This window comes from Strix aluco, chromosome 22 (assembly GCF_031877795.1).
Source record: "Strix aluco isolate bStrAlu1 chromosome 22, bStrAlu1.hap1, whole genome shotgun sequence".
Classification (NCBI taxonomy): Eukaryota; Metazoa; Chordata; class Aves; order Strigiformes; family Strigidae; genus Strix; species Strix aluco.
The window spans coordinates 9,275,331-9,300,340 of NC_133952.1; the positions used below are offsets into that span (position 1 = coordinate 9,275,331).

The following is a 25,010-nucleotide window of genomic DNA, read 5'->3' on the forward strand; positions in this document are numbered from 1 at the left end:
GCCATTTCTATTCTACTGGCCAGAATATCTGGCTGTGCCACTCATGGCTGATGATCCCGGCCAAAAGGCATTTCCCTGGCAGAGCGCAGAGGCCCCAGAGCAGAGCAGGTCTCATCATGACGTTGTGGGTTTCTAATTAATACCCATTTGTTTGCAAGCTGATCTGCCTGACCACACGCCAGCCCCAGAATTTCATCTGCATCCCTGCGGAGGGCTTGACAGTCGCCAGGACCCACAATCCCAGGCCCTGCCTGCCTGCCTGCTGCTCTCTACCGAGTCACACACAGCCTGGTCTCAAAGTTACATAGCCGAGGGTATTACTCTCCCCACCTCCATGCACTTCTCCCAAAATTAGCAGATGAGTCGGCTCATTAGGTCTCTTCCTCAATCCATCAATAGATGGCAGCAGATAGCCCCCTTCCAGGCCTGGGAATACAAATGGCAGTGCCTGAACCTGCTACTCTCTGCACTGTCTGGCGATTTTTTTTTTTCTCATGCAGAATACAGCCCAAATCTTTCTGCTTGCACAATGACACGAATCACAATGACACGAATCAGACAAAACTTCCCCAGAGCACTGTCGGAGCTGTGCACAGAGCAGCTTTCAGGTGTGCACATTGGCACTGTGCAACTGTACAGAAAGCAGAAAACGCCCCATTGACGTTAACACACAGGAGAGGGATCACGTCTTCTCCGGCCAGGGCATGATCCGAGCACAGCTGTGATTTAGCGAGGCCAGCAGGGACACTCGGTGGCCTCTGACTGTTCCCTGCACTGGCTGTTTGATGGCAGGGGCAGTTCCGCTTACTGGGGCCATCTGGAAGCTCTCAGAGCCTGCTGAAATGAAATGCACCCAGAGGCCCTGTCTGAGCTGTGGGCTGGGTCAGGTTACTGACAGAGAGACAGGGAACGTAAACAGACCAAGGTCTTGGGGAGGAACAAGGAGCACTCCTGCTACGCCAGTGCGTGTCTGTACAGAAATACAAATTGGGGTCTTATTGCTCTGCCCCAAGAGCAGGCTGCCTGCGCGCAGGCTCAGGGAGGACAGCCTGCTCCTACCCCTCGTCCTGCTGTACGCAGGCTAATGCACAGCATACGTACACAGGACCTTCAAAAGCATGGCCCTCAGTACCTGCCGGCTCCATTGCCCTTGTTTTTCCAGGAGACAGCCACAGACCCAGGGGGTCCCTGCAGGATTACCAGCAACCCCCCCAACTCACTTTCCAGACCTGGTGACCCAGGTGGCCTCCCCAGCCTGTGGCGGGGCTGTGCGCTGGGCTGCAGGCTGGCTGGCGAGGCTGCCCTCGGGGTGGCTAGGGAAGGTGTAGGTGACCACTACAATATTGAGATGGCTGCCAGGAGGGAGCAGGCAGCCATGCCAGCGGTGTGTTGCGAAACCAAGGGCTAGCAGCTGGGCAAACGGCTGAGGGGGCAGAAGGATGATCGGGACCCACTGCCAGGACTGTGTCCCTCTGAGCTGCCCCGCTCCCACAGCCAGCGCCTCCAAATCCCATCATCTTGGCTCTGGAAGGCCAGCACGGCCCAGATCTTTCCTCCCCCTGGCCCAGCCTAAGGGCAGGTGATCCACAAGCAGAGTTCGCTCTCACCGGAGACCCCCCCGCCTCAGCCCGACTGGCCCCCCGCAGCCACCCCCGCCCTCCTCAGGAAACGCGCCCCGGCTCTACCCCAGGAGGGTGATGGTCTATGAACCGAGGGGACTCCGAGGGCGCCTGAGGCAGCCGGGCGCGGGGGAGGCGGGGCGGGAGCAGCCGCCGCGGCGGCCATGGCCACTCGCTCCCTCTGGGCGGCCCCGTGAGCAGTGGCGGGGGGGGAGGGGCCGCGCGCGCGGGAACTGCGCATGCCCAGCAGCCGCCAGCCGCTCGCGCTCCTGCCCCCCCCCACCCCTTCGTCACGTGCCGCGGGAGCCGGCCCGCTGCCGCCTCAAGATGGCGGCGCGCGGCCCAGCGCCGCGGAGGGGGGTGGGGCGGCTGTTGTTGAAGCTTTATTGTTCCCGCGGTGGCGGCTGCTGCCGCCGCGCGTCGTGTCCGCCGCGCCGCTCCCAATAAAGGTAACCATGGCGACGGGGCGCCGGCCGGGCCGGGCCGGGGGCCGCGCTGAGGGGGCGGCCGGGCCCGACCCGCCTCGCTCGGCCCGTCCGCTGCGGCTCCCCGGAGGGTCTCAGCGGGCAGCTCCCCCTCTCCCTTCCATCCCCGCCGGGCTGTCCCCAGCTCCGGCCTCCCCCGCCGGGGGCCGGCCTCGCTTCCCCACATCGGTGCCAAACCCGCGCGGGGGGGCCCCGCTGGGCCCGCGCCGGGAGTGGGGCGGTTTGCCTCGTCCCGGGGGGCAGGGGAACGGGAGCAGGGAGGGGCCGGCTCCCGCGAAGCCTTCGCAGGCGGGCGAGGAGGTTGAAGGGAGCCTGCGGGCTGCCCTCGCTTACAGCCTGGCCGGGAGGTGGATCCCCCACGGGAGTGCTGTATTAAAACGAGGTGTGCTTGATAGGTGCTCCACGGGGGGGGGCAGAAAATTGAAGGACTGTCGTCCCTCTCATTTAAAACACTGCATGTGTCCCTTCTGCCGAAGGGAGCTGGTTCACTGCATCGCTGCTGTGGAAAACATGGCAGGAGTCTTTCCTTTTGTAACCTACGCTGAAAATCAAAGACGCTTCCACCAGAATTTTGGCTTTAGCAGTGAGTCAGAGCCTGCCAGCTGGGTACTACTAACCCCCAAAGAGTTTGTCACTAGATGTGCTTTAGGGGCTCTTTGGGTGGTGTCCCCTGCTTGGGCAGAAGTTGTGAACCTTCTAGAAAACATTTTAGACAGGGAAGGGAATTACCTTGCTCTTCCATGCCTTTTTTGCTACAGATTCCGCTCCTTTGCTTTGGACCACTACTCATGTCTGTTCATTGAGATGATCAGTTAGAAGACTGGCTCATCAAGAGACAAATAAATAGGTTTTTTGCACTAAGCAGAGAAATCAGCACTCTGATCCAGTTCCTTGTGTGATCACCAGCTCGACAGAGCTGCTGCAGAGGAGCTGGGAGAAGGGAGGAGCAGGGCTGCCCCTTTCTGTAGCAGCCTGTTTGCTGGTTGATGTGTTACGGGAATGTGCCATGGTGGGTCCTGCTCAATAAAACCCACCTCCTCCCCAGAGAGGGACAGGTTTGTAGGCGAGTCTCAGGGGTAATTTCTTCTATGGTGGAAAGGAAGGCTGGCACACCTGGTTTATTGGCCCATGAAGTCATAAGGGAGCATGATTCTGCAGGGTTTTGGTTAAGATGGACCAAGTGTCCTGCCTTTGAGGAGGAATTTGGGTTTCGCACCCCGGTACGAGGATTGGGTGGTACAGGAATAGCCTGTTGGAGTACGGACCAGAACAGAGGTCCTCTCCCGGCTGACCACCCCACCCTCTGTGGCCAGCTTGTTTGCTCTTGTTTCATCTCTCTTTCCAGTATATTTTGAGTTAACTGTCATGACATACCCCTTAAAGAAGGTGCTGAAAATGCGCCTGTTGTTGCCCAGACTGTAGCTCAGCAGTTACAGAAGTTTTCCAGGAGATAGAGTTGGCTTCCTGGGGTAAATGCTGTTAGGCTTTTACATTGCAGCATCCTTCTCTGTCTGTGTTTTAAAGCAGCTGCACACACATTTGAAGAGTTGTTGTAGGTCCTTTTGCTTTAATGGAGTTTCGGGGCTCTGGTGGTGCCTCTCTGCTGGCCTAAAGCAGGAGGTGACAGTGGTGGAAGTCCAAGTCCCTCCAGTCTGACTGTCTCAATAAATTCAGGGTAATTCTTTGTAGTTTACTAACAAGTCTGAGGGAACCAGTCCCCATTTTGGGCTGACCACACTTGAGAAGTGTCATTTTAAAACTTTTTTTTTTAACCCTGTGTGCTTGAAGAAGCCTTTAATCAAGGCACCTTACAGGTGCATTGTGCCTTGTCTGGTCGTAGGTGCAGGAACAAATGTCTTCTGCATTTCTGCTGACAGCGAAACGGATTGAAAAAACTGGTCAAAGCAGTGTGGTTTCTTTTTTTTAAACCACTAATAAATGACAACATGCAGTCTTCTCTGATGTAAACCTACCTGACAAACCGGAGTTCAGATGTCCAACTTTTGTTTTTTGAGGATGTTATGGGAACCTGTAAAATACAAATACCACTTTCACTGTTGGGTGAAATGAGACGTGGATGAGCAGCGACTGGAGCAAACTTTGGCTGTTGCTTTGGGTTTATGCTGGTTTTCCACTGCATGATTTCATCTTTTTGTTGGGACAGCCCTATTCCAGGAGGGATAGACAGCAGTCCTCGCTTAGAAGAGTAATGGAAAACGTGCTGTTAAGAGTTGGAGCATACCTATTCGTTTTTCAGTCTATTATATTTCCATTCAGAGCATCAGTGGAGAAGAGATAGCCAAAGTGTTGCATGTTTTTTGAGCGGTATATTCTGCTGCCTTTGGAGACTGTGGAGCACTGCATTTAGTCAAAGTGTTGCTTATTTTCCTCTGTTATCTGTCTGCACTGATGCTCTGAACTGAAATAAAATAGATTGAAAAACAAATTGGTGTGCCCTGGCTCCTTGTACTGGATTTTACATTATCTTCTGGGAGAGCTGCTTGCTCTGGCTCTTTGGAGCACCCCAGAGAAAGGTAATGACCCCTCAGCCTCCTTCAACACTTCAAAGACTGAATTACTTTTGGTGGGAGAGGTACGAAAATTGAATTGCAGCACATGATTTTCTGGCTTTGCAATAACCCTCTTTGTAAGGTCATCATCTTAGTAACAAGAAAACAGGAAACTAGTAAACACACACAAAAAGTATTCAGATTCTGATTTAAGGCTGTCACTGTCCTTAACTCCTCAGAGCTAAAAACAGAAAGTTGCCCATAGCTTGGAGGCTGTTATTGCACCCGAGGGACTGCAGGTCCAAGGAACAGGAGAGAACAAATCTCAGCTTTCTGTCCGGCTGCATCTACTGATGTACGTGAGTCTTGTGAAATGAGCCTTTGAGTAAGTGCAAAACGGGCAGTGATGGTGTGAGCTCCTCTCACAAGGGCAGGGAGCCTTCGTGGGCTGGGCCCTGCGCTAACTGCAATGGCCACTTTGGATTGTAGCTCCTGTGAGCAGAAAGCGGAGAGTGCAGGGAACAGGCGGGTTGTTGGGCTGCTCCTCTGAGACCCTCCAGTCAGCTCTAACAGAAGTGGCATTTACTTGAGACAGAGAAGTTGGATTCTTCCATTTTGCTTAACGCTTTCTGTCCACGTTAGTTCTTTCTGCCTGCTTTATTTTAGCTTTTTAGAGCTTGTGTAGGAATTGCTGTCTTCTACTTTTGCACCGCGAATGCAGGTTGCTTTTAGTAAGTTTTATTACCCGTCTGTGCATTGCACTGCGCGGTGCTGTCAGCAGAGGGAGCACAAGGCTGTGGGTTTGTGCTTTTAGAAAGCCGTGTGATGGTATTGTTTAATTTCTTGGCAGGGCAGCAATAGTTGTTGGGGTTTTTTAAAATTTTTTTTGAAAGCTAAGAAAAGCCTGCTCCATGTGCATCCCAAAGAAGAATTTCAGGCATGGAACACATCTTCAACTGGCCACTGAGATGCTACTAATCAATGCAGGAAGTAGCTTTTGGTGTTATTTTATTAATGCCAGCAGGTGTGTTGACCAGCACCTTGTAAAAGCCCTTAATTATGACAATGAGAGTTATACAGAATCCTTTTGCTAAGGCCATGGTGGCATTAAAATTTGCTCTGTGCCTTGTGATGGAGTTTCTGATGATGTGAGGTACTGCGGCAGCCTCGTGACTCTAAGGGAGGGATGGTGTCATCTGGGCATCTTTGGAGCACCTATCTCTGTAGGCTCTAACTGCTAAAGTGCTCAGTCCTAAATTACAGTTATCTTTTGATGAACCTAGTGATGTGGATGGCTTTTGAATCCGTTGAATCTGGTTTGAAGTAATTGTGTGAATAATGAAGTAATTTAATTTGGAAACTCCCATTCAGTCATGTAGGTAGAATTGGGTATTCCTGTTTCCTCCTCCTCTGTGAAGAAGCGTTGTTGCTATCAACATATCATTTTCCTATTCTAATGTAGCTTAAAGAAAAAGACATGATCCTCTTGAACTGTGGAGGTGTATGGGACAGAAATACCTGGGGAAAGGAGGAAAGAGCTGTAACTGGATGGTGGAGGGTAACGTTTGGTGCAGACCTGTTCTGGACCTCCTGTACTTGGGAGGTTGAGAAGAAGGGGCTTCTTTGCTGAAGTGGGTGACCTGAGAGCAGTCCCAGATGATAACTGCTGCTTAAGGATGAACAGGAGGACATTTATCAACATGTGGTTGAGCAGAGCCTTGGGAATATTAGACACTTTTGAAAATGTGACTCAAATTGATTGACTCTGCAGTCTCACTGGAAGTCAGTGGAATGAAAACTCCTAAGCCACCTTGGTGTTCTCCCTGAGAAGCTGGCGGGACGAGGCTTAAGATGTCCTTTGATGTTTCTCAAAAGATTCATTCTTCTTTTGCAAAGCCCATCTGGAGAGTAGCTAAGCTGAGCAAATATCTGTCTCCTCTGTCCCCCCTTCTGACTCAAGTGAGATGGTATTCTGTCATAGGGCAGTGCTGCTGTTTCTCAGGTGTCAGAGACCCCAGAAGCAGCCCACTTACCTTAAGTTTGAAATTCATAAAAAACCCCAGTGATCCTGGCTCCAAAGAGGGTGTGGAGAAGCAGCTTTAAGCTGAAAAAGTAACTGTTTTTTTCTTACCAGTGGTGCTCGCAGAGGCAGATGGCTCGTGCTCTGTAAGCACTCATTGCTGCTGAAGTATTAGTCACCTGCTCTCAGAGAGATTCTCAGTTCAGCTCAGTCCTCCAGCCAAATCTCCCAAAAGCTGTCTCAAAGATGACTGGGAAATGAAGCCAGAAAAATTCGGGTAAGAAACAAGACCTGTAATTTAACAGTTAGAATAACTATGGTGGTGGAGGCTCCTCCCCCTAAAAAGCAGTTCTTATCATGACTGGGAACCTTGCTGGAGGAGAAGCTTTAGCCAAACCCAAGTTACTGAGTCCGGAAATCTAGGAGGCAGTGACGGATGAGAAATCAGATTGCTGGTGGTGATCCCTTCTGGCCGTAAGCTTTGAATAAAACCCTGAAGCGTGTTCTAAGTAGGGGGCAATTGCCTTGAGGATGGTCTTGGCCATCACCCCTCATTAAAAAATGTCTGTTCTCCTTGGCAGTACTGGATCTTTGGGTCCCCATAATTAAAGAAGTAAAATGTATTGAAACAAATATGGCTGATCTAATTGCTCAGGACACATTTTCCAGTGCTCTGAGTTGCTGTAATAAAAGGGACGTGCTGCTAGGCTGCTTAGAGCTTTACTGTTTTGAGCTGTCATGGGCAAATATGTCTTCTATATTCTTGCCAGGAATAGAGGGAGCAGACGGTGCTGCTGCTTCTTCCAGCTTGCCATGATAGAAGCAATAGGTTTTATGCAGAAGGCTATTCATGGCAAAGTGAGCACACATCTCTTCCAGGACATCAATGCTTCTTCCTTCTTGCCCTTTTGTAGGAAGAGCCACAGCTATTATTATTTAACCAGCAGACCCAATTTAATCTCAGATACTGGAAGTCCTTCAGCTGCAGGGAAGGAGTGGGTGGACTGAAACTGCTATTACGTTGAGCCTGGCAAAAGAAACGTGTCTCTCTCTTCTCCCACGACCAGCAGCAACTCCACTGATGGCAGCTTGGTTGCTCGTGGTTTACAACAGCGTGGGAGGATAACAGAGCCTGGGTGTTTAAGAGGGTGGAAGTGCAGGTGGCCAGCCCTGTGCACGGGTGAGGGGGGAGCTCTGGTACTTGCGCAATAGCAGAGGTGAGCTGCAGACCAGCCAGCCTTTGGCAGCGATGTGCCCAGAGAAGCTCTAGTTCCTGGGAGGCTGGAGGGTGGGGTATCAGCAGCTCGTACTGGGTCTGGCTTCGCTTTGCTTATATTAAAGCTGCTTTTGTTTTACCCACAAGGGTTGGTTGTTTTGTTGTTTTTTTTTTTTTTCCTATCTTATTTTCTTTCCCCTCTTTGCCCTGTTGAGAGAAAAGGGGGAAGGGGGGGAAGTGATAGAGCGACTTGGTGGGTACCTGGCATTTAGCCAAGGTCAAACTGCCACACAGCTACTTAGGTTTCCTTGCCCTCCATAAAAGGACCCCCCCTACCCTGTGTTCTTGCTTCAAAGGTATTCAGATGGGGAGCATGACACCTCTGCTTTGAGGTGATGTCAAAACCATCTGTGATCTTATCCTGCTGATTGAAAAGCAAGTTACATAGTACTTCATCTTTAAAGCATGGGAGAGCTCTTGGCTGAGCAGGAGAGCTCTCCTGCATAGGTGGTATCCACCAACCAGTTGCTCAGCCGTCTGTAGTTTTGGTATGAAGTGATGTCTCTTGGCTCCCTCCTGTCTTCCCACAGCCACCGCAGGCAGTGCCATGCAGAAGGACAGCTGGAGTCCTGCCTGCCTGTGGGCAGGATGTCCCGCTTCCCACAAAGTCTGAACTCCAGAGAGGTTGGTGCCTTGTGGGAGCGAGGCGAGATGCCAGCTCAACCTGCACCCAGTGTCTGCTTGCAACTTGCAATTTGGTGTAAGCTGGGAGTTGCTCCGAGCCTGCTTTTGTGTGAGGCAGTGCCTCAAGTCGGTGTATGAGCATTGGCTCATTAAAGCTCATGCCCTGATGACAGGCAATATTACTCCTGTTCTCTACAAGAGAGTAGGAAGCTGAGTGTGAAGATGTTAAGCAGTTGAAGGTCATGTAAATCGTGTCCATCCAGGTGCTCTTCCCCTAGCGCTCACGCTGTTTTGTTTCAGCATCATTGCCAGGACCAGTGTTAGGCATCCTAGTGTGTAGACAAGGCAGTAACATCTTTATCTTGTCTAGCTTACATAAAAACTCCAGATATCCCGCTGATAAAAATTCTGTTGGCAGATGTCCTATCTATTCTCACTCCTGCAGTGGGGTGGGGAGAAAAGTAAAAGTGAGGCTCTGGTAGATGGGATTAGGGCTGTGGACTTCAGCAAGAAATTACAGCTTGGGGGTAAAGACTTGTAAATTGATGAGTTAGGACCGTGGTGTGCTGAGAAGGGAGGTGCTGAAGGCCCTGGGCTGCAAGCAGGCCTCTGTCTAATGCTCGTGTGCCTCTGCTGATCTTAGCAGTGATGTGGGGAGAAAATGAACTGGTCCCAAACCACTTAGTGCTTCGCAGGTCAAAACCAACAGCTCAGATTCTCCTCTGTTTGGTAGGTGGTCTGAAGAGGTCTTCCTGCGCTGCTTCCCCACCTGCCCTTTCAGAAACCAGCTTCTGAATTCAGTATCAGCTCTGGCTTCTGGAGGCAGGGAGAGCCTGGCACTGCAGTGCCTGATCTCAAGAGCATTCACACCTCCTTGAGCTCTGTGGCAGGAGGCACATCAGGGAGTCGCTTCTCCCTTCTTGTAGCTCCTGGGACTCACTACTCATTCCTCAGCTCTTTGTGAAGTACTTGTATTTGAACAGTGTCTAGACTCTCCAGCTCCTCTAGGGTAAGTTGCTGAATTTGGGGAGTGTGAGTTCAGAATGGGGCCTCTTGCTGTAACCACTGAACTGCGGCATAGTAAACTACTAGGAGGTGTAAACTGAAAAGTAATTTTTGCTTACTCTTTCTTTCTGTCTGGCTACTATCTGAGCAAAGTGCTAACAGGATCCTTTATTTTTTTTCACTAGCTGGGCTTTGTGAAAGCGGTGTGGAGACCATACCAAGAGGAGGCCAGTAGACCCTGGTGCCATGGAGCTTCCCAGTTACAGCAAGCAGCTGCTGCAGCAGCTGTACGCTCTCTGCAAAGAGAAGCAGTTCTGCGATTGCACCATCTTCATTGGGAATGTTCATTTTAGAGCACACAAGGTGGTTTTGGCTGCTGCCAGCCTGCTTTTTAAATCCCTGTTGGACAGCACAGACACCATCTCCATCGACGCTTCTGTGGTGACCCCTGAGGAGTTTGCACTCTTGCTGGAGATGATATACAGTGGCAAACTCCCACTGGGGAAACACAATTTCACCAAAGTTATCTCCGTGGCAGATAGTCTGCAGATGTTTGATGTGGCTGTTAGTTGCAAAAACCTCCTCAGGGACCTCATCAGCTGTTCTACTCAGGGCCAGGTAGTGAGAGAAGTCTCCAGCCAGGCAGCAGACTCATCTGGAAACCGTGCTGAAGCTAATAACCTGCCCCAGTCTGAAAAACCTGGTGAAGGAGAAACAGATATTATCCTCCCTCGGAGAGTTTCCCCTTTTCCTGGTGCTGTAGAAGCAGAAATAGAAGCAGATGTTTCTCCTCCTGGCCAGGAACTTACTGTGAATCACACCTGGGTTCGCCAGGACGCGATGTCGAGTGACTCCAGATCCCTCCAGGAGGATTCAGGCTCTCGTCCTGACCAGCCTGCCCGTGATGAGCAGGGTGGCTGTGCGGAAGAGGAGCTTGCTGAGCCTCCAGAGGAGAAAGGAGTGAGGGATTTAGGTGAGACTTCACAGGTCTGGGCACAGCATTGCCTCTTATTTGCAACCACGTTGACTCACGTTTTCCTGTTATGGGGGATCTTTTCCTTTTGTGTTTGTTCTTTTTAGTTTGCCCTGGGTTGGCAGCAGCACCAAGATGTACAGTTTTTCTGCAGGGACTTTCTTTGGCACCTTGCAATACTCTCCTTTGGCCTTTGCAGTTGCTTCATGCTCACCACTTTACCAGAGCTGTAGTGAGCAAAACTTTTCTTACCTGTGCACCTGATTGCATCTGACGTACAGTGGGATCTGCATTAGTGCAGGACATGAGGTTGATAAGGCAATCTTTATCACAGTAAGTGAACAGAGTTGCCTGCTAATGCTACCTTATCCTTTAAACTCCTGTTCAGCATGGGAGGAAAACAGAGGCTGTACTGGGTTTAAAATAAATGTTCCATTTATAACTGGTGTTAAATAAACTGTTGGTTTTCCCTCCAGGCTGCGTGATATCTTTAGAAGGGATTTGTGAGTCACAGTTTCCCTATTATAGCCAATGTGCTGGTTACAAACTGATGCCTTTCAATCACATCAGGCTTTCTGTGAATCCCTTCAATTAGCAAATAACTCATCTTGTTTCTCACACAGAAGCAGAGAGCAAAAGCTGTAAACTGCATTTCTTTCTTCGATATGAAAGTGTTTTCTCTGAGGCCCTTTCTGATGCCCGAGCTGTGCTGAAAAGACTAGAAGAGTGCAGAGAAATTGATGCCTCTCAAAAGGAGGTAGGTGTGTTTACTTGGGTCAATGATACAGATTTTTTCTTCACCCTGCTGAAGGCTGGAATAGTTTGTGCCCTGTTTAGGAAATCATTTCATGGGCAACTGGGGCGCTGGTGCCTGGTTGTTTGAAGGGCAACACGTGCTCACCTGAACAATACCCTGGAGAGAAGCATCTGTGAGAGCAAGCTGCTCATGCGTGTAGGTAAAGAAGTGTATGTCCTACCCTGAAGACATTGTGTTGTAGGAGAGCTCCAGCGCTGATTTCTCTTCTGTTTATGGCATTTGCTTTGGGAACTGTATCGACTTGTAGATGACTGACATATGAGATCCCAAAATAGACTTCCCGAGCCCTCAGCGAGGGCTTGCTGTGGAGCATCTGCTCGGCTCTGTGTATGGCAGCCCGCTCGTGGGGAGCGTTACGGGAGGGCTACGGGTGCCACCCTGTGGCACTTCTGCTGGTGTTGTGCCACTTTAAAAGCAGTTGTCGTTGGTGAATGGTGCTGGAGTTACTGTCAGAGGGGATATTTGAGTCTGGTGCTTGGTTAATGCTGAAGGATACTCTGGGCTCTGAACAATGGTAGCCTGGTACCAGCTGTACACACCAGCTGGAAGCCACCACAGAAACAGCAGGTTATGTCCGTATTGGTGTGGCCGTGGTGCAGGAGGATGCGGAACTTGGAAATGATTGCGGTGGGTCCATGTGGGCACTCATGCTGGCTGCACACTGCTGCGCGATCGCAGGGTCTGGGAAAAAAGCTGTGGCACTACGGAGTGAGGGTGGAACTGGACTTGCTCTCCTCATCTGGGTGTTTCTGATTGAGCGTTTTTCATACCAGGGTGCATGAACCGCCCTGTGTACCTTTTCTGTGTGTGTAAAAATGAGAATGCAACTGTTTTATGGCTGGCTCTTCAGTGGCTCTGTGGTTAGCTGAGCCTTTGAAGCCAAGAAATGCTATTCCCTGGGTCGGGGGGCTGCGGTGCTCTGTAGGTTCCCATGTGTTTGCTGGCTGGGAAGCTGTCTGGATTTGAGTCACTTGGTCCCTCCAGTACCATTATGACCATGAGACATGGGACATTCTGGCTGTGGTGGCATTCTGCTTTTAAAAACCCAAGGTAACCTGTTTATTAGACAAAAACCTGTATGACAGCAGGGAGAATTCCCTTGAGTTGGGGAGTGCAGGTTTCTTTTTTGATGAGCCTTTGAATGTTCGCGGAGGGAGGCTCATGTTCTTTTACCTGCTGACCCTCCTGATGGTGTTGAACTTAACATCTACAGGGCTTTAGGAGGGGGATGTGTGTTCTAATTCGTGTTTGTAGCAGCAAGCCTGACTGTGCTGACAGGCACCTGTGAGTGCGTTGCTCTCAGCATGCCTGCGTGCCCCAAGAAGGATTAGGTTTTTGTATGATTGTTTGTCGCCCTGATCAGAAAAATAGGTCAGGTTTAAGGTTTTACCTATTCTGCACCTTGGCAATTGGAGCAGAGCTTGGGAGGGTGCTGGGTGATGTGGATGAGCACTGCCAGAAAGGATTTGGCAGCTCCATGCACTCGTGCCAGCAGGCATCACCCGTGCTGGCATGCCTTCCCTTGCCCGCTTGTGCTGCCTCCACGGTCACGGGGCAGAACCGCACCTGCAGAGTGCTCAGGCAGGCGTGTGGCCTCGTTTGTGCTCTGCCTAACAGCCCCATTTTCTATTGCTTTGCAGTGGCTGTTGATTCATGTTTCCTCAGCACCTCCAGGACCCAGCAGGTGAGGTTCACAGACTCGAGCCTGGCCCTTTATGCTCCCAAATGAGCTGTTGCAGCAGGAGCCAAGCGAGAGGTTGTGGAGCTCAGAGACAGTTTGGGTGTCTGACCGCAAAATGGCAGCTGGACAATTTTTCTGCAGCTATAAATAAATGCTGAATAAATGAGAAATGGATTTTCTTTAAGCCTTCCTGAAAAATCGCTTCTCAGCTGTGACAAGCATGAAAAGTGTCAGCCCCAGGGCAGTGGGGGGCACAGACTGCAGTCTGTTGTAAGCAAGGGCCCAGCCAGATCTGTCCCTCTCTGAGCTCCCCTCTGAGACAAGCAGAACCTGTGGGCACCAGCACCGAGCCTGGGCTCTGTTTCCGGCAGACGGAGCAGCTTTTTCCCACAAGAGCCCAGTGTTTTCTTCGGGGGAAGCACAGCAGTGTGTTTTTTAAGTCATGCTTTAAAGTGCAAGTTCAGCTCCAAAGAGCCCAGCTTAGGATGCGTAATTAAGGCTGAGATTGTGCCAGTGGTAGACGTCAGTGGATTTTACTTTTTTCCTCTCTCCTTTAATTTTTCCCTCCCCCTTTTTTGTATTATTTCACTAGTCATTTGCTTGAAGTCTCTTGGGTGCCTCGGGGCAAGTAAAAGCCTGGAAGCCTATGAGATGCCATTTCTTTGCACTGAGCAGTCTTGCTGCGTGTGCTTGCCCTGCTGCAGGGGAGATCTCCCATCCCTCATGCACGCTTCCTTCTGCTCAGGAGCTTTTTGTGGGTGGCTTATCTCTACGGGCAAGCAGCAGTGTGTTTTGGAAGACAAAGTCTGGGCAGTATGGGGGCTTGCGGGTGTTTGTGGGGGTTTGCAAGCCTCCCTGTTGACAGCGAGGCTGTCCTGGTGTTCAGGCTCCTCTGGTTACCGAGGGATTTTGCCTTGGACGTAGCCTCTGTATTTCTATTCCCTTGCTCATGAGCTCATCCCTGCATGGGTGCCTTTGTTCTGCTCCCCTCTGGTCTTGCTGCCTTATTTCCTGCTACTTCCAGTGGAGATTTGTTAGGTCATGGAGTTTTTCCCCAGGAAGGTTTGTGGTGCAGGGCTTGCTTTTATGAGAATTATTGCTTCTCTCCAAGTCTGATGTTACATTCTGCTCCCTGGGCTGAAAAATGTGGATGAGTTGCTTTTCTGTTTAGGGAGATGTGATTCTTGTTTTTGTTTTAGAGTCTGTGTATCTGACATAAACTATTCCTATCTAATTTGGTTCTGGCTTGGATGAAACCTGCTTGGAAATGAGAACAAGACTGAAATTGCAGTAATTTGGGGAAGCGTAGAAGAGCTTTGTTGGTGTCAAGTCTTATCTTCCTGTGCTCTCTTAGAGAAACTCAATTCAAATTATTGCACAGCTCATTTGTTCCTTCTACTACTGGGTTCAGATGAAGTGGGGGAGCGTTGATTCTCCCATGTAAAAATAAATGTCACCGTGCTTATGGATCATTACCGTTGTCTGTGGGCCTGTCCAGTTATTGTTGTCCTTCATTTGCAGCTGCAGGGATTTCTGGATGCGGCAGAAGAAAGAAGTTTCCCGTTATCTTCTGCATCCTGATGAGAACTGATGGGTTGTGAGGGTTTTATTTTGTGGTGGCCGAGCTGGAGAACTTTTTGCCCCCATTCTAGTGTAGTTGTGTGGAAGTTTGGACTGAACTTTTGCTCCCATTATGTGGAGCAAGCAGTGGTCAGCATTCTCCACAGAGCCTTCCTGGTGCTGGGGTATCCCTCAGCAATCACATACAAATGCAGGCTTGAAAAAAAAAGCACTTCAGATATCTGAACCAGAAATGGGAACCTAGTTTTCTCTGATTATTGTATGCACAGTGATAGCTGACAGACTTCACGACACGGCCATAGCCTGCGAGCTTCTCTGTGGTCCAGATGTGTAGAGCCAGTCCCTGTGCTGTCTGTGCCACTGACTCTTGTGGGCAGCAGCTCTGTCCACGCAGGTTTCCAATGGCTTTTTTTATGTTTGCTTCCCCTTACGCACATCAAAAATTAATCAGTAGAAAAACGCAAAGCAGTTTGTGTTCACAGAGGACTGGTGGTTATGCTTCTGGAAGTTTCCCTGTGGTGACCAGCTTCCTGTGGTTAGGGACTTTGCAGCTCCCTGAATGGCCAGTGCAGCTCTCCTCAGGGAATGGAGGAGGCATTGAGGTGCTGGCACAGGAGTTACCACGTTCAGGGGTGAGTATTCTAACTGAATGTGCCTCCCTTGTGAGGGAGGTGTCTGAAGGGAGCTAGCTTCTGTCACCCTAGACCCCGTGGCTTTCCAGCCTGTCTCTTGCAGATCCCTCCCCACCACCCTTTGGGTGCTTGTGTTCGCTCTAAAGCCAATGCTTGTGGGAGATCTCTCAGTAATAGTCACTGAAGTGCCTTTTTGCTGAGATGTGCTCTCACACCGGGAGCAGAAGCATGGATAAGGCATGAAAATCCATAACCCTGCTTGCCCACCTGCAGGGAAGAGGCTAGTGGCTAGCTGGGCTAGTGGCTGCACTGACCTGCCCTTGTTCTCTCCCCACATCCCTGGGTGAAATCCTCAGGGTGCCCTGCACAGTCTCTGTTTCGGGCCATTGCACTCCCTGGTGGAATGTACATTACTTGTCCATCTGGTTGAGGTCCTCTCTGGGTCACAGGACGTGTCCCAGCATGGCACACCCGTTGAGTTGAGCCCAGCCCAGGCTCAGGACTGCTTCTTGCAGGGCCAGCCACCAGCTGTTCTTGGAGCAGCCCTGTCCCCACCCAGAAAAACTTAATCTCACCATCATGCTGGAGGGGGAGGTGGAGGTCCCAGAGGCACTGTCTTCCTAGGAGTGTTGTGGATTGGTGTGAGGAGGGAGATTAGTGCCTGGCTGGGAGGACACAGTGCTGACACAGCTCCTGCCCGTTTCAAAAGCAGGTTGTGGCTCTGCATGAGCAGCATCGTGCATCTTCCCATCAAAAGCGGCAGAAGATCTTGGAAGGAGCAGAAGATAGTAAGGAGCGAAGGGACAGAGCAAGAGGTTCTGTGGTGGGGTGAAGGAAGACAGCAGTGTAGGAATTGAATGTATTAGGAAATCTGGAAAAATGTGGAAAATCTGGAGATCATATGGAGATAGGAGACCTGCCTCCTGTGGGGATTCCTGTTCAGAGCTTGCCTTGGAAATGGGGAGGTTTGAGATGAACTGGGAGGGCTGTTCCATGGTGTGTGACTGCCGGGGAACTGAGGAGTGCTGTGGCCACCAGAACTGGCACCCCCAACTGGGACCAAGCTTCTCAGTGGACATTGAACCTATTTGTTGGCACAGCTTAAGCTTAAGCCAAGTCTTGGTGACTCAGTTTCCCTGCTCAGAGAGCATCTCTTGCTCCAGTCTGGAAGTTGGATGTGTGCTAATTTGTGCCAATTTGGCCATGAAGGGTTTTGGAAGCATAATGGATCAGGCTCTAATGTGTGGGCACACGATGACTAAGTGGAAGCTGGGGTTCCAGCTAATACCAGTATTTCTCATTTTTTTTTCCAGGATCTTGGGGAATTGTTAGTGCTTCAAAGTAAGTCTAAAATGTGCTGTGTGCTCTTTCAAAACACTGCTGAAAGGCGGCTGTTCCCACTGAGCAACGTGTCCGAGGAAAGGTCTTCCGGAGAGAGACTATAAATAGCAGAGCCTTTCAGTTTCTGAAAACTCATTTCCATTAACCAAATCCATGCACTGAGGAAGGGATGTTATCTGGAGCTCTGGGTAGCAATGCTGTGCTGATTTTAATTTGAAAAAATAAAAAGAAAAAAAATATTGTGACAATGCCAGTTACTTTTCATCTCTATTAGTAAAAACATGTATTTGGCAGGGTGCTGAGCACCTTTAGGATGGTGAGAGTCAAGATATTTTGCGTTTTACAGGATCATTTTGATCTGGAAGGGGCGAGGCATGCAAACCTTAAGAACAAACATGATCTGGTTATCAAGTCTCATTACAAATTAATGTTTGTATTAAAAAAATACCTTTAAGCTTGTTCTTCAGCACGTCTGCAGCAACTCCTTTCTTCCTTTATAACAGAGTCCTTCATGTCCACGTCTCTCTGTTCAGCAGGAAAAATGCCGTTAGCGGGTAAGAGCTGGGACTCCTGCAGCTTCCCCTCTGTGGATACTCTTTGCAATAGGTCACTGCACTGTCACGCTGCCCTAATATATGAGCATTTACACCTGCTAGGAAAAGCAAGTCCACCATCCCCCTGGTGCGGCCCCAAGCAGTTGCATTCAGTCTTTTTATCATAGAAATAAAAATGACAATGACAGCAGAAAATGGCCGCTCTCTCTGGAGCTGGGCTAAGCTCTCCACTTCAAAGGTACTTTTATAGCATCCCTGGAGTCTCTAATAAAGGACGCCTGCTCTGAAAGGCTGGCATCTCTCCTGGAGAGCTGGGAAGCGTGTGTCTTTAGGGGCAATATTTACAGCGTTAAAGGGCTCCGGGGAAATGGGAGCAAGAGTTACAGCTTATTTCTTTTCCTTTTATTTCCATAACTGCGCAGGCATGTTTGCCTCTGGTTGCTGTTTCGGGTCACTGGAGTGGGTTTTGGAGCTCTGGGTGTGATTGCCAGGTGTGCTGAGAGCCCACAACAGTCGGAGTTTGCGTGCCTCCTCTCCAAAGCTTTTGCTAGGAGACGTAACTCCATTGTGACTTGAGGCTGGAGATTCCTGAAAGTCCATTTAAAATGCTCTTTGCTTTCTGTGAAGTGATCTATCCTTGTTCTGCAGTGAAATCTAGTGTCCCCTGCCCTAGCCGTGGGTTTCCAAAGTAATTAGACCATGTTTTATTAGGTCTCTTAGACTTACTGGCATTTGGCTGATAGGGGGAGAAATGAAAAGATGATTCAGCTCTGGTTTGTGGGACTTGCTGTAAAGATAAGGGCTGGCAGTCACGGCTTGCTGCCTCCTTCCCAGGGCTGCTGGCTGCAGACTGGAGCTTGAGTTCAGTGATGTGTGTCTATGTGGTTATTTTTTTGTTTTGTTTAATTTTTTTGTCCCCTGAACAAAAATCCCAGGATTCTGCTTTTCACGTCTGTTTGTCTAGGGCAGTTGACTCTGTTATTAAAACCTTCACTGTGTTTGCCTGCCTGTTCTGTTGTAGGCTCTGGTTGCCTGTCTGGCAGAGGCAGGGGAACAGTCGGTGTTCAAGAAACTGCTGAGCAAAGTGAAGGATGCTCAGACCCTGGATGCTCAGACCCTTGTGTCTTTACTGAAGCTGTTTCAAGACGGGAATCCCAAGCTGAGAGCAGCTTTGCTAGAGAGGGAAGAGGGCAGTGGAGAAACCCTGCAGCAAACAGGTACAGAAGCGGGTGCAGCCTCTGGTGAAGTGAGCACGCAACCTCACAGACAAAGCAGGACTCCAGAAGCCCTGTATCCTTACTGGGATGCAGGAGGTTTATCATATGCTGGCCGAGATGCTGGAGCTTTTCCATCCCGCAGCAGTGGGGTGTGGGCAGTGCAGGGCTCTCCCCATCGCTGCCTGGAGGGCTGGATCGATGGCTGCACAGCCAGCATGAGTCAGAGCACAGCTGAGCCTCAGGATTGAAAGCTCCTTTCTTACTTGAGTCTAACACAAAGCAGTGGCCTTGCAAACCTGGTGTTAACCTCCAGCTTGCTTTATGGCTTTGTGCTCTGTTAGATAAATGAGACGTTTTCCTTTCATAGAGTTTAAAGAGAATAGTAAAGTGGTTTTCCTCTGCTGCTTGTGCTTGGGATGAGCTTTGCTATTCACTTAGATCTTTCACAGAGTCTCACTCACTTCAGGAGCCTGTCAGTTCCTTCAGACTGACTTGTTTCTTCTCTTGTGTTTCTGAATCCTTCTCTCCCCAGAGAGCACAGACGAGGGAGAGACGCTGACCGCTCGCTTGCTGGGACGCAGGGAGGAGCTGATCCAGAGCGTGACACAGCTGAGCCCCATCGTAGAGTTCCTGGAGGCAGCAGAAGAGGGATTCCTGACTGACTCGGAGAAGCGGGTAAAAAAAATCTGAAATAAGGAGAACTCTGTGGGCGAGGGGGTGGGTGTGGTGTGTCTGCAAGGAAACGTCTTACCACATGGTTTGCCAAGGGATGTGCTAGCCTCACCTGGCAATTTCACCTCCCTTTTGTACAGCACTGACTGCACACGTGTGTTGTCTCAGGTCCTTCTGCGCGGAACCGTGGGAACAGTGAAAGCTGAGCTGTGAAGGCAGCCTCAAGACCAGGAGGAACGCTGCCAGGCGCAGAGTCAGGCTGCTCCTGCAAGTGGAGCCTGGGGCAGAGGAGGTGCCTGGTACTTCCTGTAGGCCCTGAAAATATCTTTTTGTGAGCCCAGAGAAGGCTCTGTAGTGGAGTTTGGTTTCAGCAGAACCACTAATACCTCTGTGCTTGCCAGTTACCTCCTTGTGTACATGGTCATCAGTTTGCCTTTCAGCTGACTCTCCCAGCTGTAACTCTTTTCTTTAACTCTTATCACACAGTTGCCTGCAGGAGTAGCACATCCACTGACTGATTTTTTTATTTTTTTATTTTTTTTGATGTGTTGAATGCAGCAGTTGGTGGGGAGGACTGTTGCTTTCCCGTAAGCAATTACATTATGCGTACTGATTTGCAGAAGCCATAAAGGACAAAATATCGTGTATAACCTGCTTTCCTTTGTGTTGGGGGGAGCTAGCTATACCCTGCCTGCGCAGCTGAAACTTGCAGGGTGCCCCAGCATGCTGCGCTCCGTACGCAGCTCGCAGACCTCCTGTCCTAGCTTGTCACATCAGTTAGTTCCCCTGACGCGGCATTATAGTGAGTGGAAAGCACTGTTGTGCTCAGTGGCATGAATGATGTCTGCTTTCTGTCTGAGTGAGCCTGACCAGAGCCACGACAGGTGGGCTGAGGATCTCTGCCCATCTCATAAGTCCTTCCACTAATGCCCTGCTCACTTGCATGCAGTCCCTGACCAAGCGTCTGGTGTAGAGCATCCCTGAGCATGGGCACAGCTCGGGGCAGGAGGGCCAGAGAAGGTGCTGCCAACAGAGGCATCTGCCTTGTCCTTGTGGGCTAGGGTGTGGCAGCTGATGAATTCTCCCCTCTGAAAACAGCATGGCTGAGCCTGGAATGTGGAAGTGAGAGGAGAGAGCAAGACGTGAATGCAGCAAAGGACTCAGCATCTGCTGGGGATGTTGTGGCTGTCAGCAGAGACCCGTGCAGGGTGCCTGGAGCTGAGCTCCTAGCCGTGAAAGCTGCATCAGCAGTGGGGAGATGAGGATTTTTCATATATGCCTGTTCATGTTGCAGTGCGGCCTTTCTTTTAAAGGCTGTACCTTTTCCCTGCACTTTTCTTTTTGTCTTCATGGAATTAGGTAGTAAAAATGCATCCATTTTCTTTGTCCTTCCCATTGAAAAAAAAAAATCACAAAAACAACAAACCTTTTCTGCCATCACTATTATGCTCCTTGGGCACAGGATACAGCCTTTAATTGCATCATCATGTACTACGGGACTCCTGCCTCTTTTGGTGAAAGGGTAGTGTTATTCAGTGTTTCTTTTTATCTTCTTCAGTCACTGTATGATCCATTTGCTGCAGAGCCTCCAAACGCTGCTCCGAATACAAAGTCCTTCTCCTCTCTATCAGATCCCTTTATGCTCTTGTTTTAGGCCGCAGGTTCCCAGCAAATAACAAATGGATTTGGGGAGCACTCCCCTGAGGCTGGGTGCATTGCTTTTCCCCTGCTGTGCCACAGGAAAATAAGGCAGAAATTGCTAAGTGTAGGCTGACCTTGGGGCGTTCCCTTTTTTCCAGGCTTGCTTTATTTAGTTTTTTTTCTCTTCCCTGCCCTCCCCTGCCCCACCCCTCAGACAAGTGGAGAAGTGCTTAATTATTTCAGAAGTTAAATTGATTAAAATGGTGGGCCTGTGGCATGTGTGCAGCTGACATCTCTGGTGTCTCAGGTGCAGTACTGGGAAAAAGAACATGGAATTAGTAGCCACCTCTGAAGGTTTCATCTTACCTGATTCATCCAGCTTTGCACTAGAGCTCTTGACTGGCAGAGGTAGGATCTAGTTCTCCAAGGGTTCATAAAGAAGAGGTTTTCCTTTTTCTTCTCACAGTCACTGCCTCATTAGCTACACATTTATTCAGCAAGACAAGCACAAGTTTTACATGTAACAGCCTTTTTTCTAGGCAACCGGGTTCTTTCTATGCTTGGTCCAAGCTGTGCATGGAGCAAGTCTGATTTTCTTTGCTGGAAAACCAGTACCTGATGTGTTTTGAAGCCTCTTTGTAAATCCCTGTTTTTTCTGGGGAACACTTTACCTACCATTTCTATTTTTTGGGTGCTTAACTTTGTGGCTTTATTAGTGTTTCTGTAATGTGGGGAGGTAGGGCGGAGGATTTGGGGGATGGATTTGATGCTGATTATCACTTAAAAGAAATAAACTTGGATACAGAGGAAGAGCAGGTAACCTCTCATGCATGGTGTCCCACAGCTTAGGTCATTGCAGAGTTCGGAGCAACCAGTCCACAGTACAGCCCTGAACCCAGAGCATCAGAGTATCTGGTAGAAACATCTGTCCTTTCCTTCTCTCCAGCCTCTCTTCTAGAGGGGACTTGGGTATTTTGAGCTATGCGCTTTCCCTTCCCTTTGGCTCCAGTGCCTCCATAGCTTGATGCTCAAAGCCAATTGCTTCAGAGTTAGGACCGGTATCAGTGACAGCACAAGCAAGGTTACTGGCTGTTGTAGGAGCAATCTTAACTGGGGATGGAAAAGCCCCAGTTGGGGATGTTTTCTGACTTTCTCACTTAGTGTTGTCAAAATGAGTCTTGAAATGTCAATGCTGCGTCTCCCACTGCCAGGGACATCACTTCTGTGCCTGTTGACACTTGCCTGGGAGCAGTGGTAGGTTACAACATGAGCTCCCCAAAAGGATGCTGCTCTGGTACCCCTTTTTGTGTCCTCTTAAAAGAGGGCTTCAGACTGAGTGATCCAGAGTCAGCTCAGTGTGAATTAGATGGGAGGATATGTCAACAGGTTCCATAACAGAGTTTTGGCTATAAAAGGACAGATCTTTAGTAATGAGAGAAACTAATTAATGAGATCAGCTGCTTGTAAGAGCACAGGAGGAGCTGTTGGATTAGTTTCTTTTATGTTAAAGGTAGGAGAACTATCTGAAGTTTGCATCCTCAACGAGAGAGAAGGATTTGTACGAGAGGTTATAGACCTGAGTGAATCAATAACTTGAGGAAGAGTATTAGGACCTGCAAGGAATGGCTGAAATGTCCGGCAGGCAAAGAAATGTGCTTTAGAGGTATGAAGAGAGTCCTGTGGTACATCAGGCTGCTGGGCATCACAGGCTATATTGAGGCAACAAACATTTGTCTGATCAAGTAAAGAAGAATAACAATGAGAAGAATGACCATCAAACTCATGACTGAGCCTAGGGACAAATCCAGGAGAGATACAGAAACAGGAATTTCCTGCAGCTGAAGTGAAACCACAACTCAAAGGGCATCCCCCAGCAGGCTGGAGGAGCTGACACACATGGCTGCGAGAGCAACGACAAGGTTTATTGCTGTATTTTCCAAGTTGAGAGTGGTCCCTACAATTCATGGCCAGGACAGACATGTGGCAGAGTGATCCAGGCAGGCAGCTCTGGGTTGCACAAGAGTATGTGTTGGGACAGGCTGGAGGGCTATCCCCCCCCAAAATGGGATAAAATGCAGGAAGGGTGTTCAAGTAAATTGTGAGTGCCTGACCTGGAATCTTTATTTGATGAGATAAAAATGGGTTTTTCTGCCTTGATCTAAACTTGAGCAAAGCATTTGAATTTCATGTGAGGAAATTGTTAAACTAGAGAAAGCGGTGATATTAAGAAAGGATGTATGTTATTGGGAGATAACTACAGATTGTGCTGAAGGCAGGACTGACGGGTTGAGGCAACGTTACCAGTGAGATTCTTGGCATGCACTTGATATGCACACTAATGTTATTGACGCAAAAATATCAAAGCATGCTTAGCAAAACTTGCTGATGAGCAAAACCGCGATCTTTTGTCCACACAGAGGAGGATCTGCAAGGGGGAGAAGAATTACACGGCTGCAGAGCTAAGTAGTGAGAATTGAATGACGTGGTAGTGTACAGTGAAGGGCGTGCGTTTAGATGCAGTAATGAGAACTAAGAATTAAGACCTCATCTGAAATTTCTGTGTGCAGTTCTAGTCTTCTTCAAAAAAGATGAATTTATATCGAAGCAGAGACAGCTGCAGACATAAGATCAGGGGAATGGAGAAGCTGTTTTACAAGAGCAGCTGCCTTATTTAGACAAGTGGAATGAAGACTGAGAGGGAATATGATCATGCTCTTATAAAGAAAATGGAGAGGAAGGGTAGGGTAAACACCTCAGAGAGTTTAGAAGGCTTTTTAAGCTAAAAGATAATGTTGGCACATGAACAAATGGGTATACACTGGCCATGAATAAATTTAAGCTGAAAATTAGAAGAATCAACAGGGGAATGAGACTGGAAGAGCTTTCCAACCAGGGGAAAGGGAGAAAAAATGTAACTAGTTTTAGGACAGATCTTAATAATTTTATTCATGGGACTGTGTAGTGCAGTGCTTATGACAGCAGGAAACTGGGCTGGTGACCTGCAGAGTTTCTGCCAGTCCTACGTTTCAAATGCTCAGGAACACAGCGTTTGCAGAGAGGAGGTCAACCTGTATTTGTCAACTGGCTTTCTGTTGTAGGAGCCTTGTAGGTATTATACTGACATACTAGAGCTTTTCCAAGCTGCAGTGATTGCACCTCACATAAGAGATTTCTCATGTGGCCTCATAATAGAAATAATCATTCAATTAATAGGATGCTTATTTAAATAGCAAGTCTTTTATTTTTTCTGTCCATCTCTGTCTTTTGATGAGAAGCAGAAAAATTGGGGAGACAAGGGAAAAGAGTCTGCCAATTTAAAAAGTATTATCTAAAAATATTAAATGAAATATTGTTTTGAACCCTGTCTTTAAGTCTATTTTTTTTCCTTTGAATAAATTTTTTTTTGCTTGTCAGCCACTTTCAAGAGCTGGGCTTGGTGGAAGAATCTACCAGGGTAGTTTTCAAGGTGACACGTGTCAGACACACCTGGGACATGTTTAGATGTTCCTGTAACTAGCACACCATAACACCTCCTAGTTAATCAAATTAGTGGAAGCAGTGAATATGGATTTATTGCAGTACTGTGAACTGTGGTACTGTTCCTATTTCTCCAATCTCTATTCAGATCCAAGAGTTTGTAGAAGGCTCTCACAGACAGGTTCTTGGCTGTTTCTTTGTCGCAGGTAGTTTTGGATTGCTGTGAAGACAGCTCTCAGAGGGAAGCCGTGGACAATCTGCTCAGGAAGGTGGATGAAGAGAAAACTCTGAGAGCAGAAAGCTTGGTCAAACTTCTGCGGGCTGTGAAAGCATCATTCCCTGGCCTCCACCTTCTGCTAGACAACTTGGTGGCAACAGCAAACATCTCTGATGGCAAAGGTATGGGCAGACTAAACTTCAGAGCCTGGGGGCTCAGACCAGGGAATTTTGAGGAAGTTTGGATGCTTGTCTGGACTGCAGCATGCTTTTGTAATCTTACTTTCACATAAGGGAATGAGATGGCCATTTTATTCAAACAAGAATGGTCTGGGAGCACTGGGGTAGGAGGACTATGCCAGTGAAAAGGCCTCTGCTTTGCAGTGAAATGAGCAGTGTGGGTCAGAAGCCTGTTGGGCTCCTTCCTTGAGTTTGACACTGATAGGGTAGAAACCAGGATGTTATCTCTGGAAAACTGAAGAACTATTCCCTCCAGTGTCAAGTTACTTTTTGGTTTTGAGTCACTTAAAAGCAGCAGCAGCATGTGTCTCCATAATAAATAGAACAATTTTCACATAATAAATGCTTCACAGGTGAAGGCGTCTTTACCAAACTCAAGTCCATTGGTGACTTTAACTTATGGTACTTGCTGGCTTTGCAAGCAAATAT

The 25,010-nt window shown here is 48.9% G+C and overlaps 1 protein-coding gene across 15 annotated transcripts in view; it reads left to right on the forward strand.

The window, feature by feature from the left end:
• Positions 1-1,954: 1,954 nt before the first annotated feature.
• The window catches only part of ZBTB40 (zinc finger and BTB domain containing 40), a 43,188-nt gene continuing 20,132 nt past the window's right edge, over positions 1,955-25,010 (forward strand). For 12 of the 15 annotated variants that reach the window (XR_012626146.1, XR_012626148.1, XR_012626145.1 and 9 more), the window contains exons 1-7: positions 1,978-2,068; positions 6,749-6,911; positions 9,725-10,512; positions 11,136-11,269; positions 18,140-18,335; positions 18,868-19,010; positions 24,332-24,524. Coding sequence is in view for 12 of the 15 variants with exons in the window: in XM_074848421.1 (XP_074704522.1) it covers positions 9,786-10,512; positions 11,136-11,269; positions 18,140-18,335; positions 18,868-19,010; positions 24,332-24,524 (1,393 nt within the window). In the remaining 3 variants the exon portion in view is untranslated. Of the gene's footprint in view, positions 2,069-4,857; positions 4,970-6,748; positions 6,912-9,267; positions 9,544-9,724; positions 10,513-11,135; positions 11,270-18,139; positions 18,336-18,867; positions 19,011-24,331; positions 24,525-25,010 lie in introns of those variants that run through there. The other 3 variants (XM_074848422.1, XM_074848423.1, XM_074848424.1) reach the window with 3 other exon arrangements.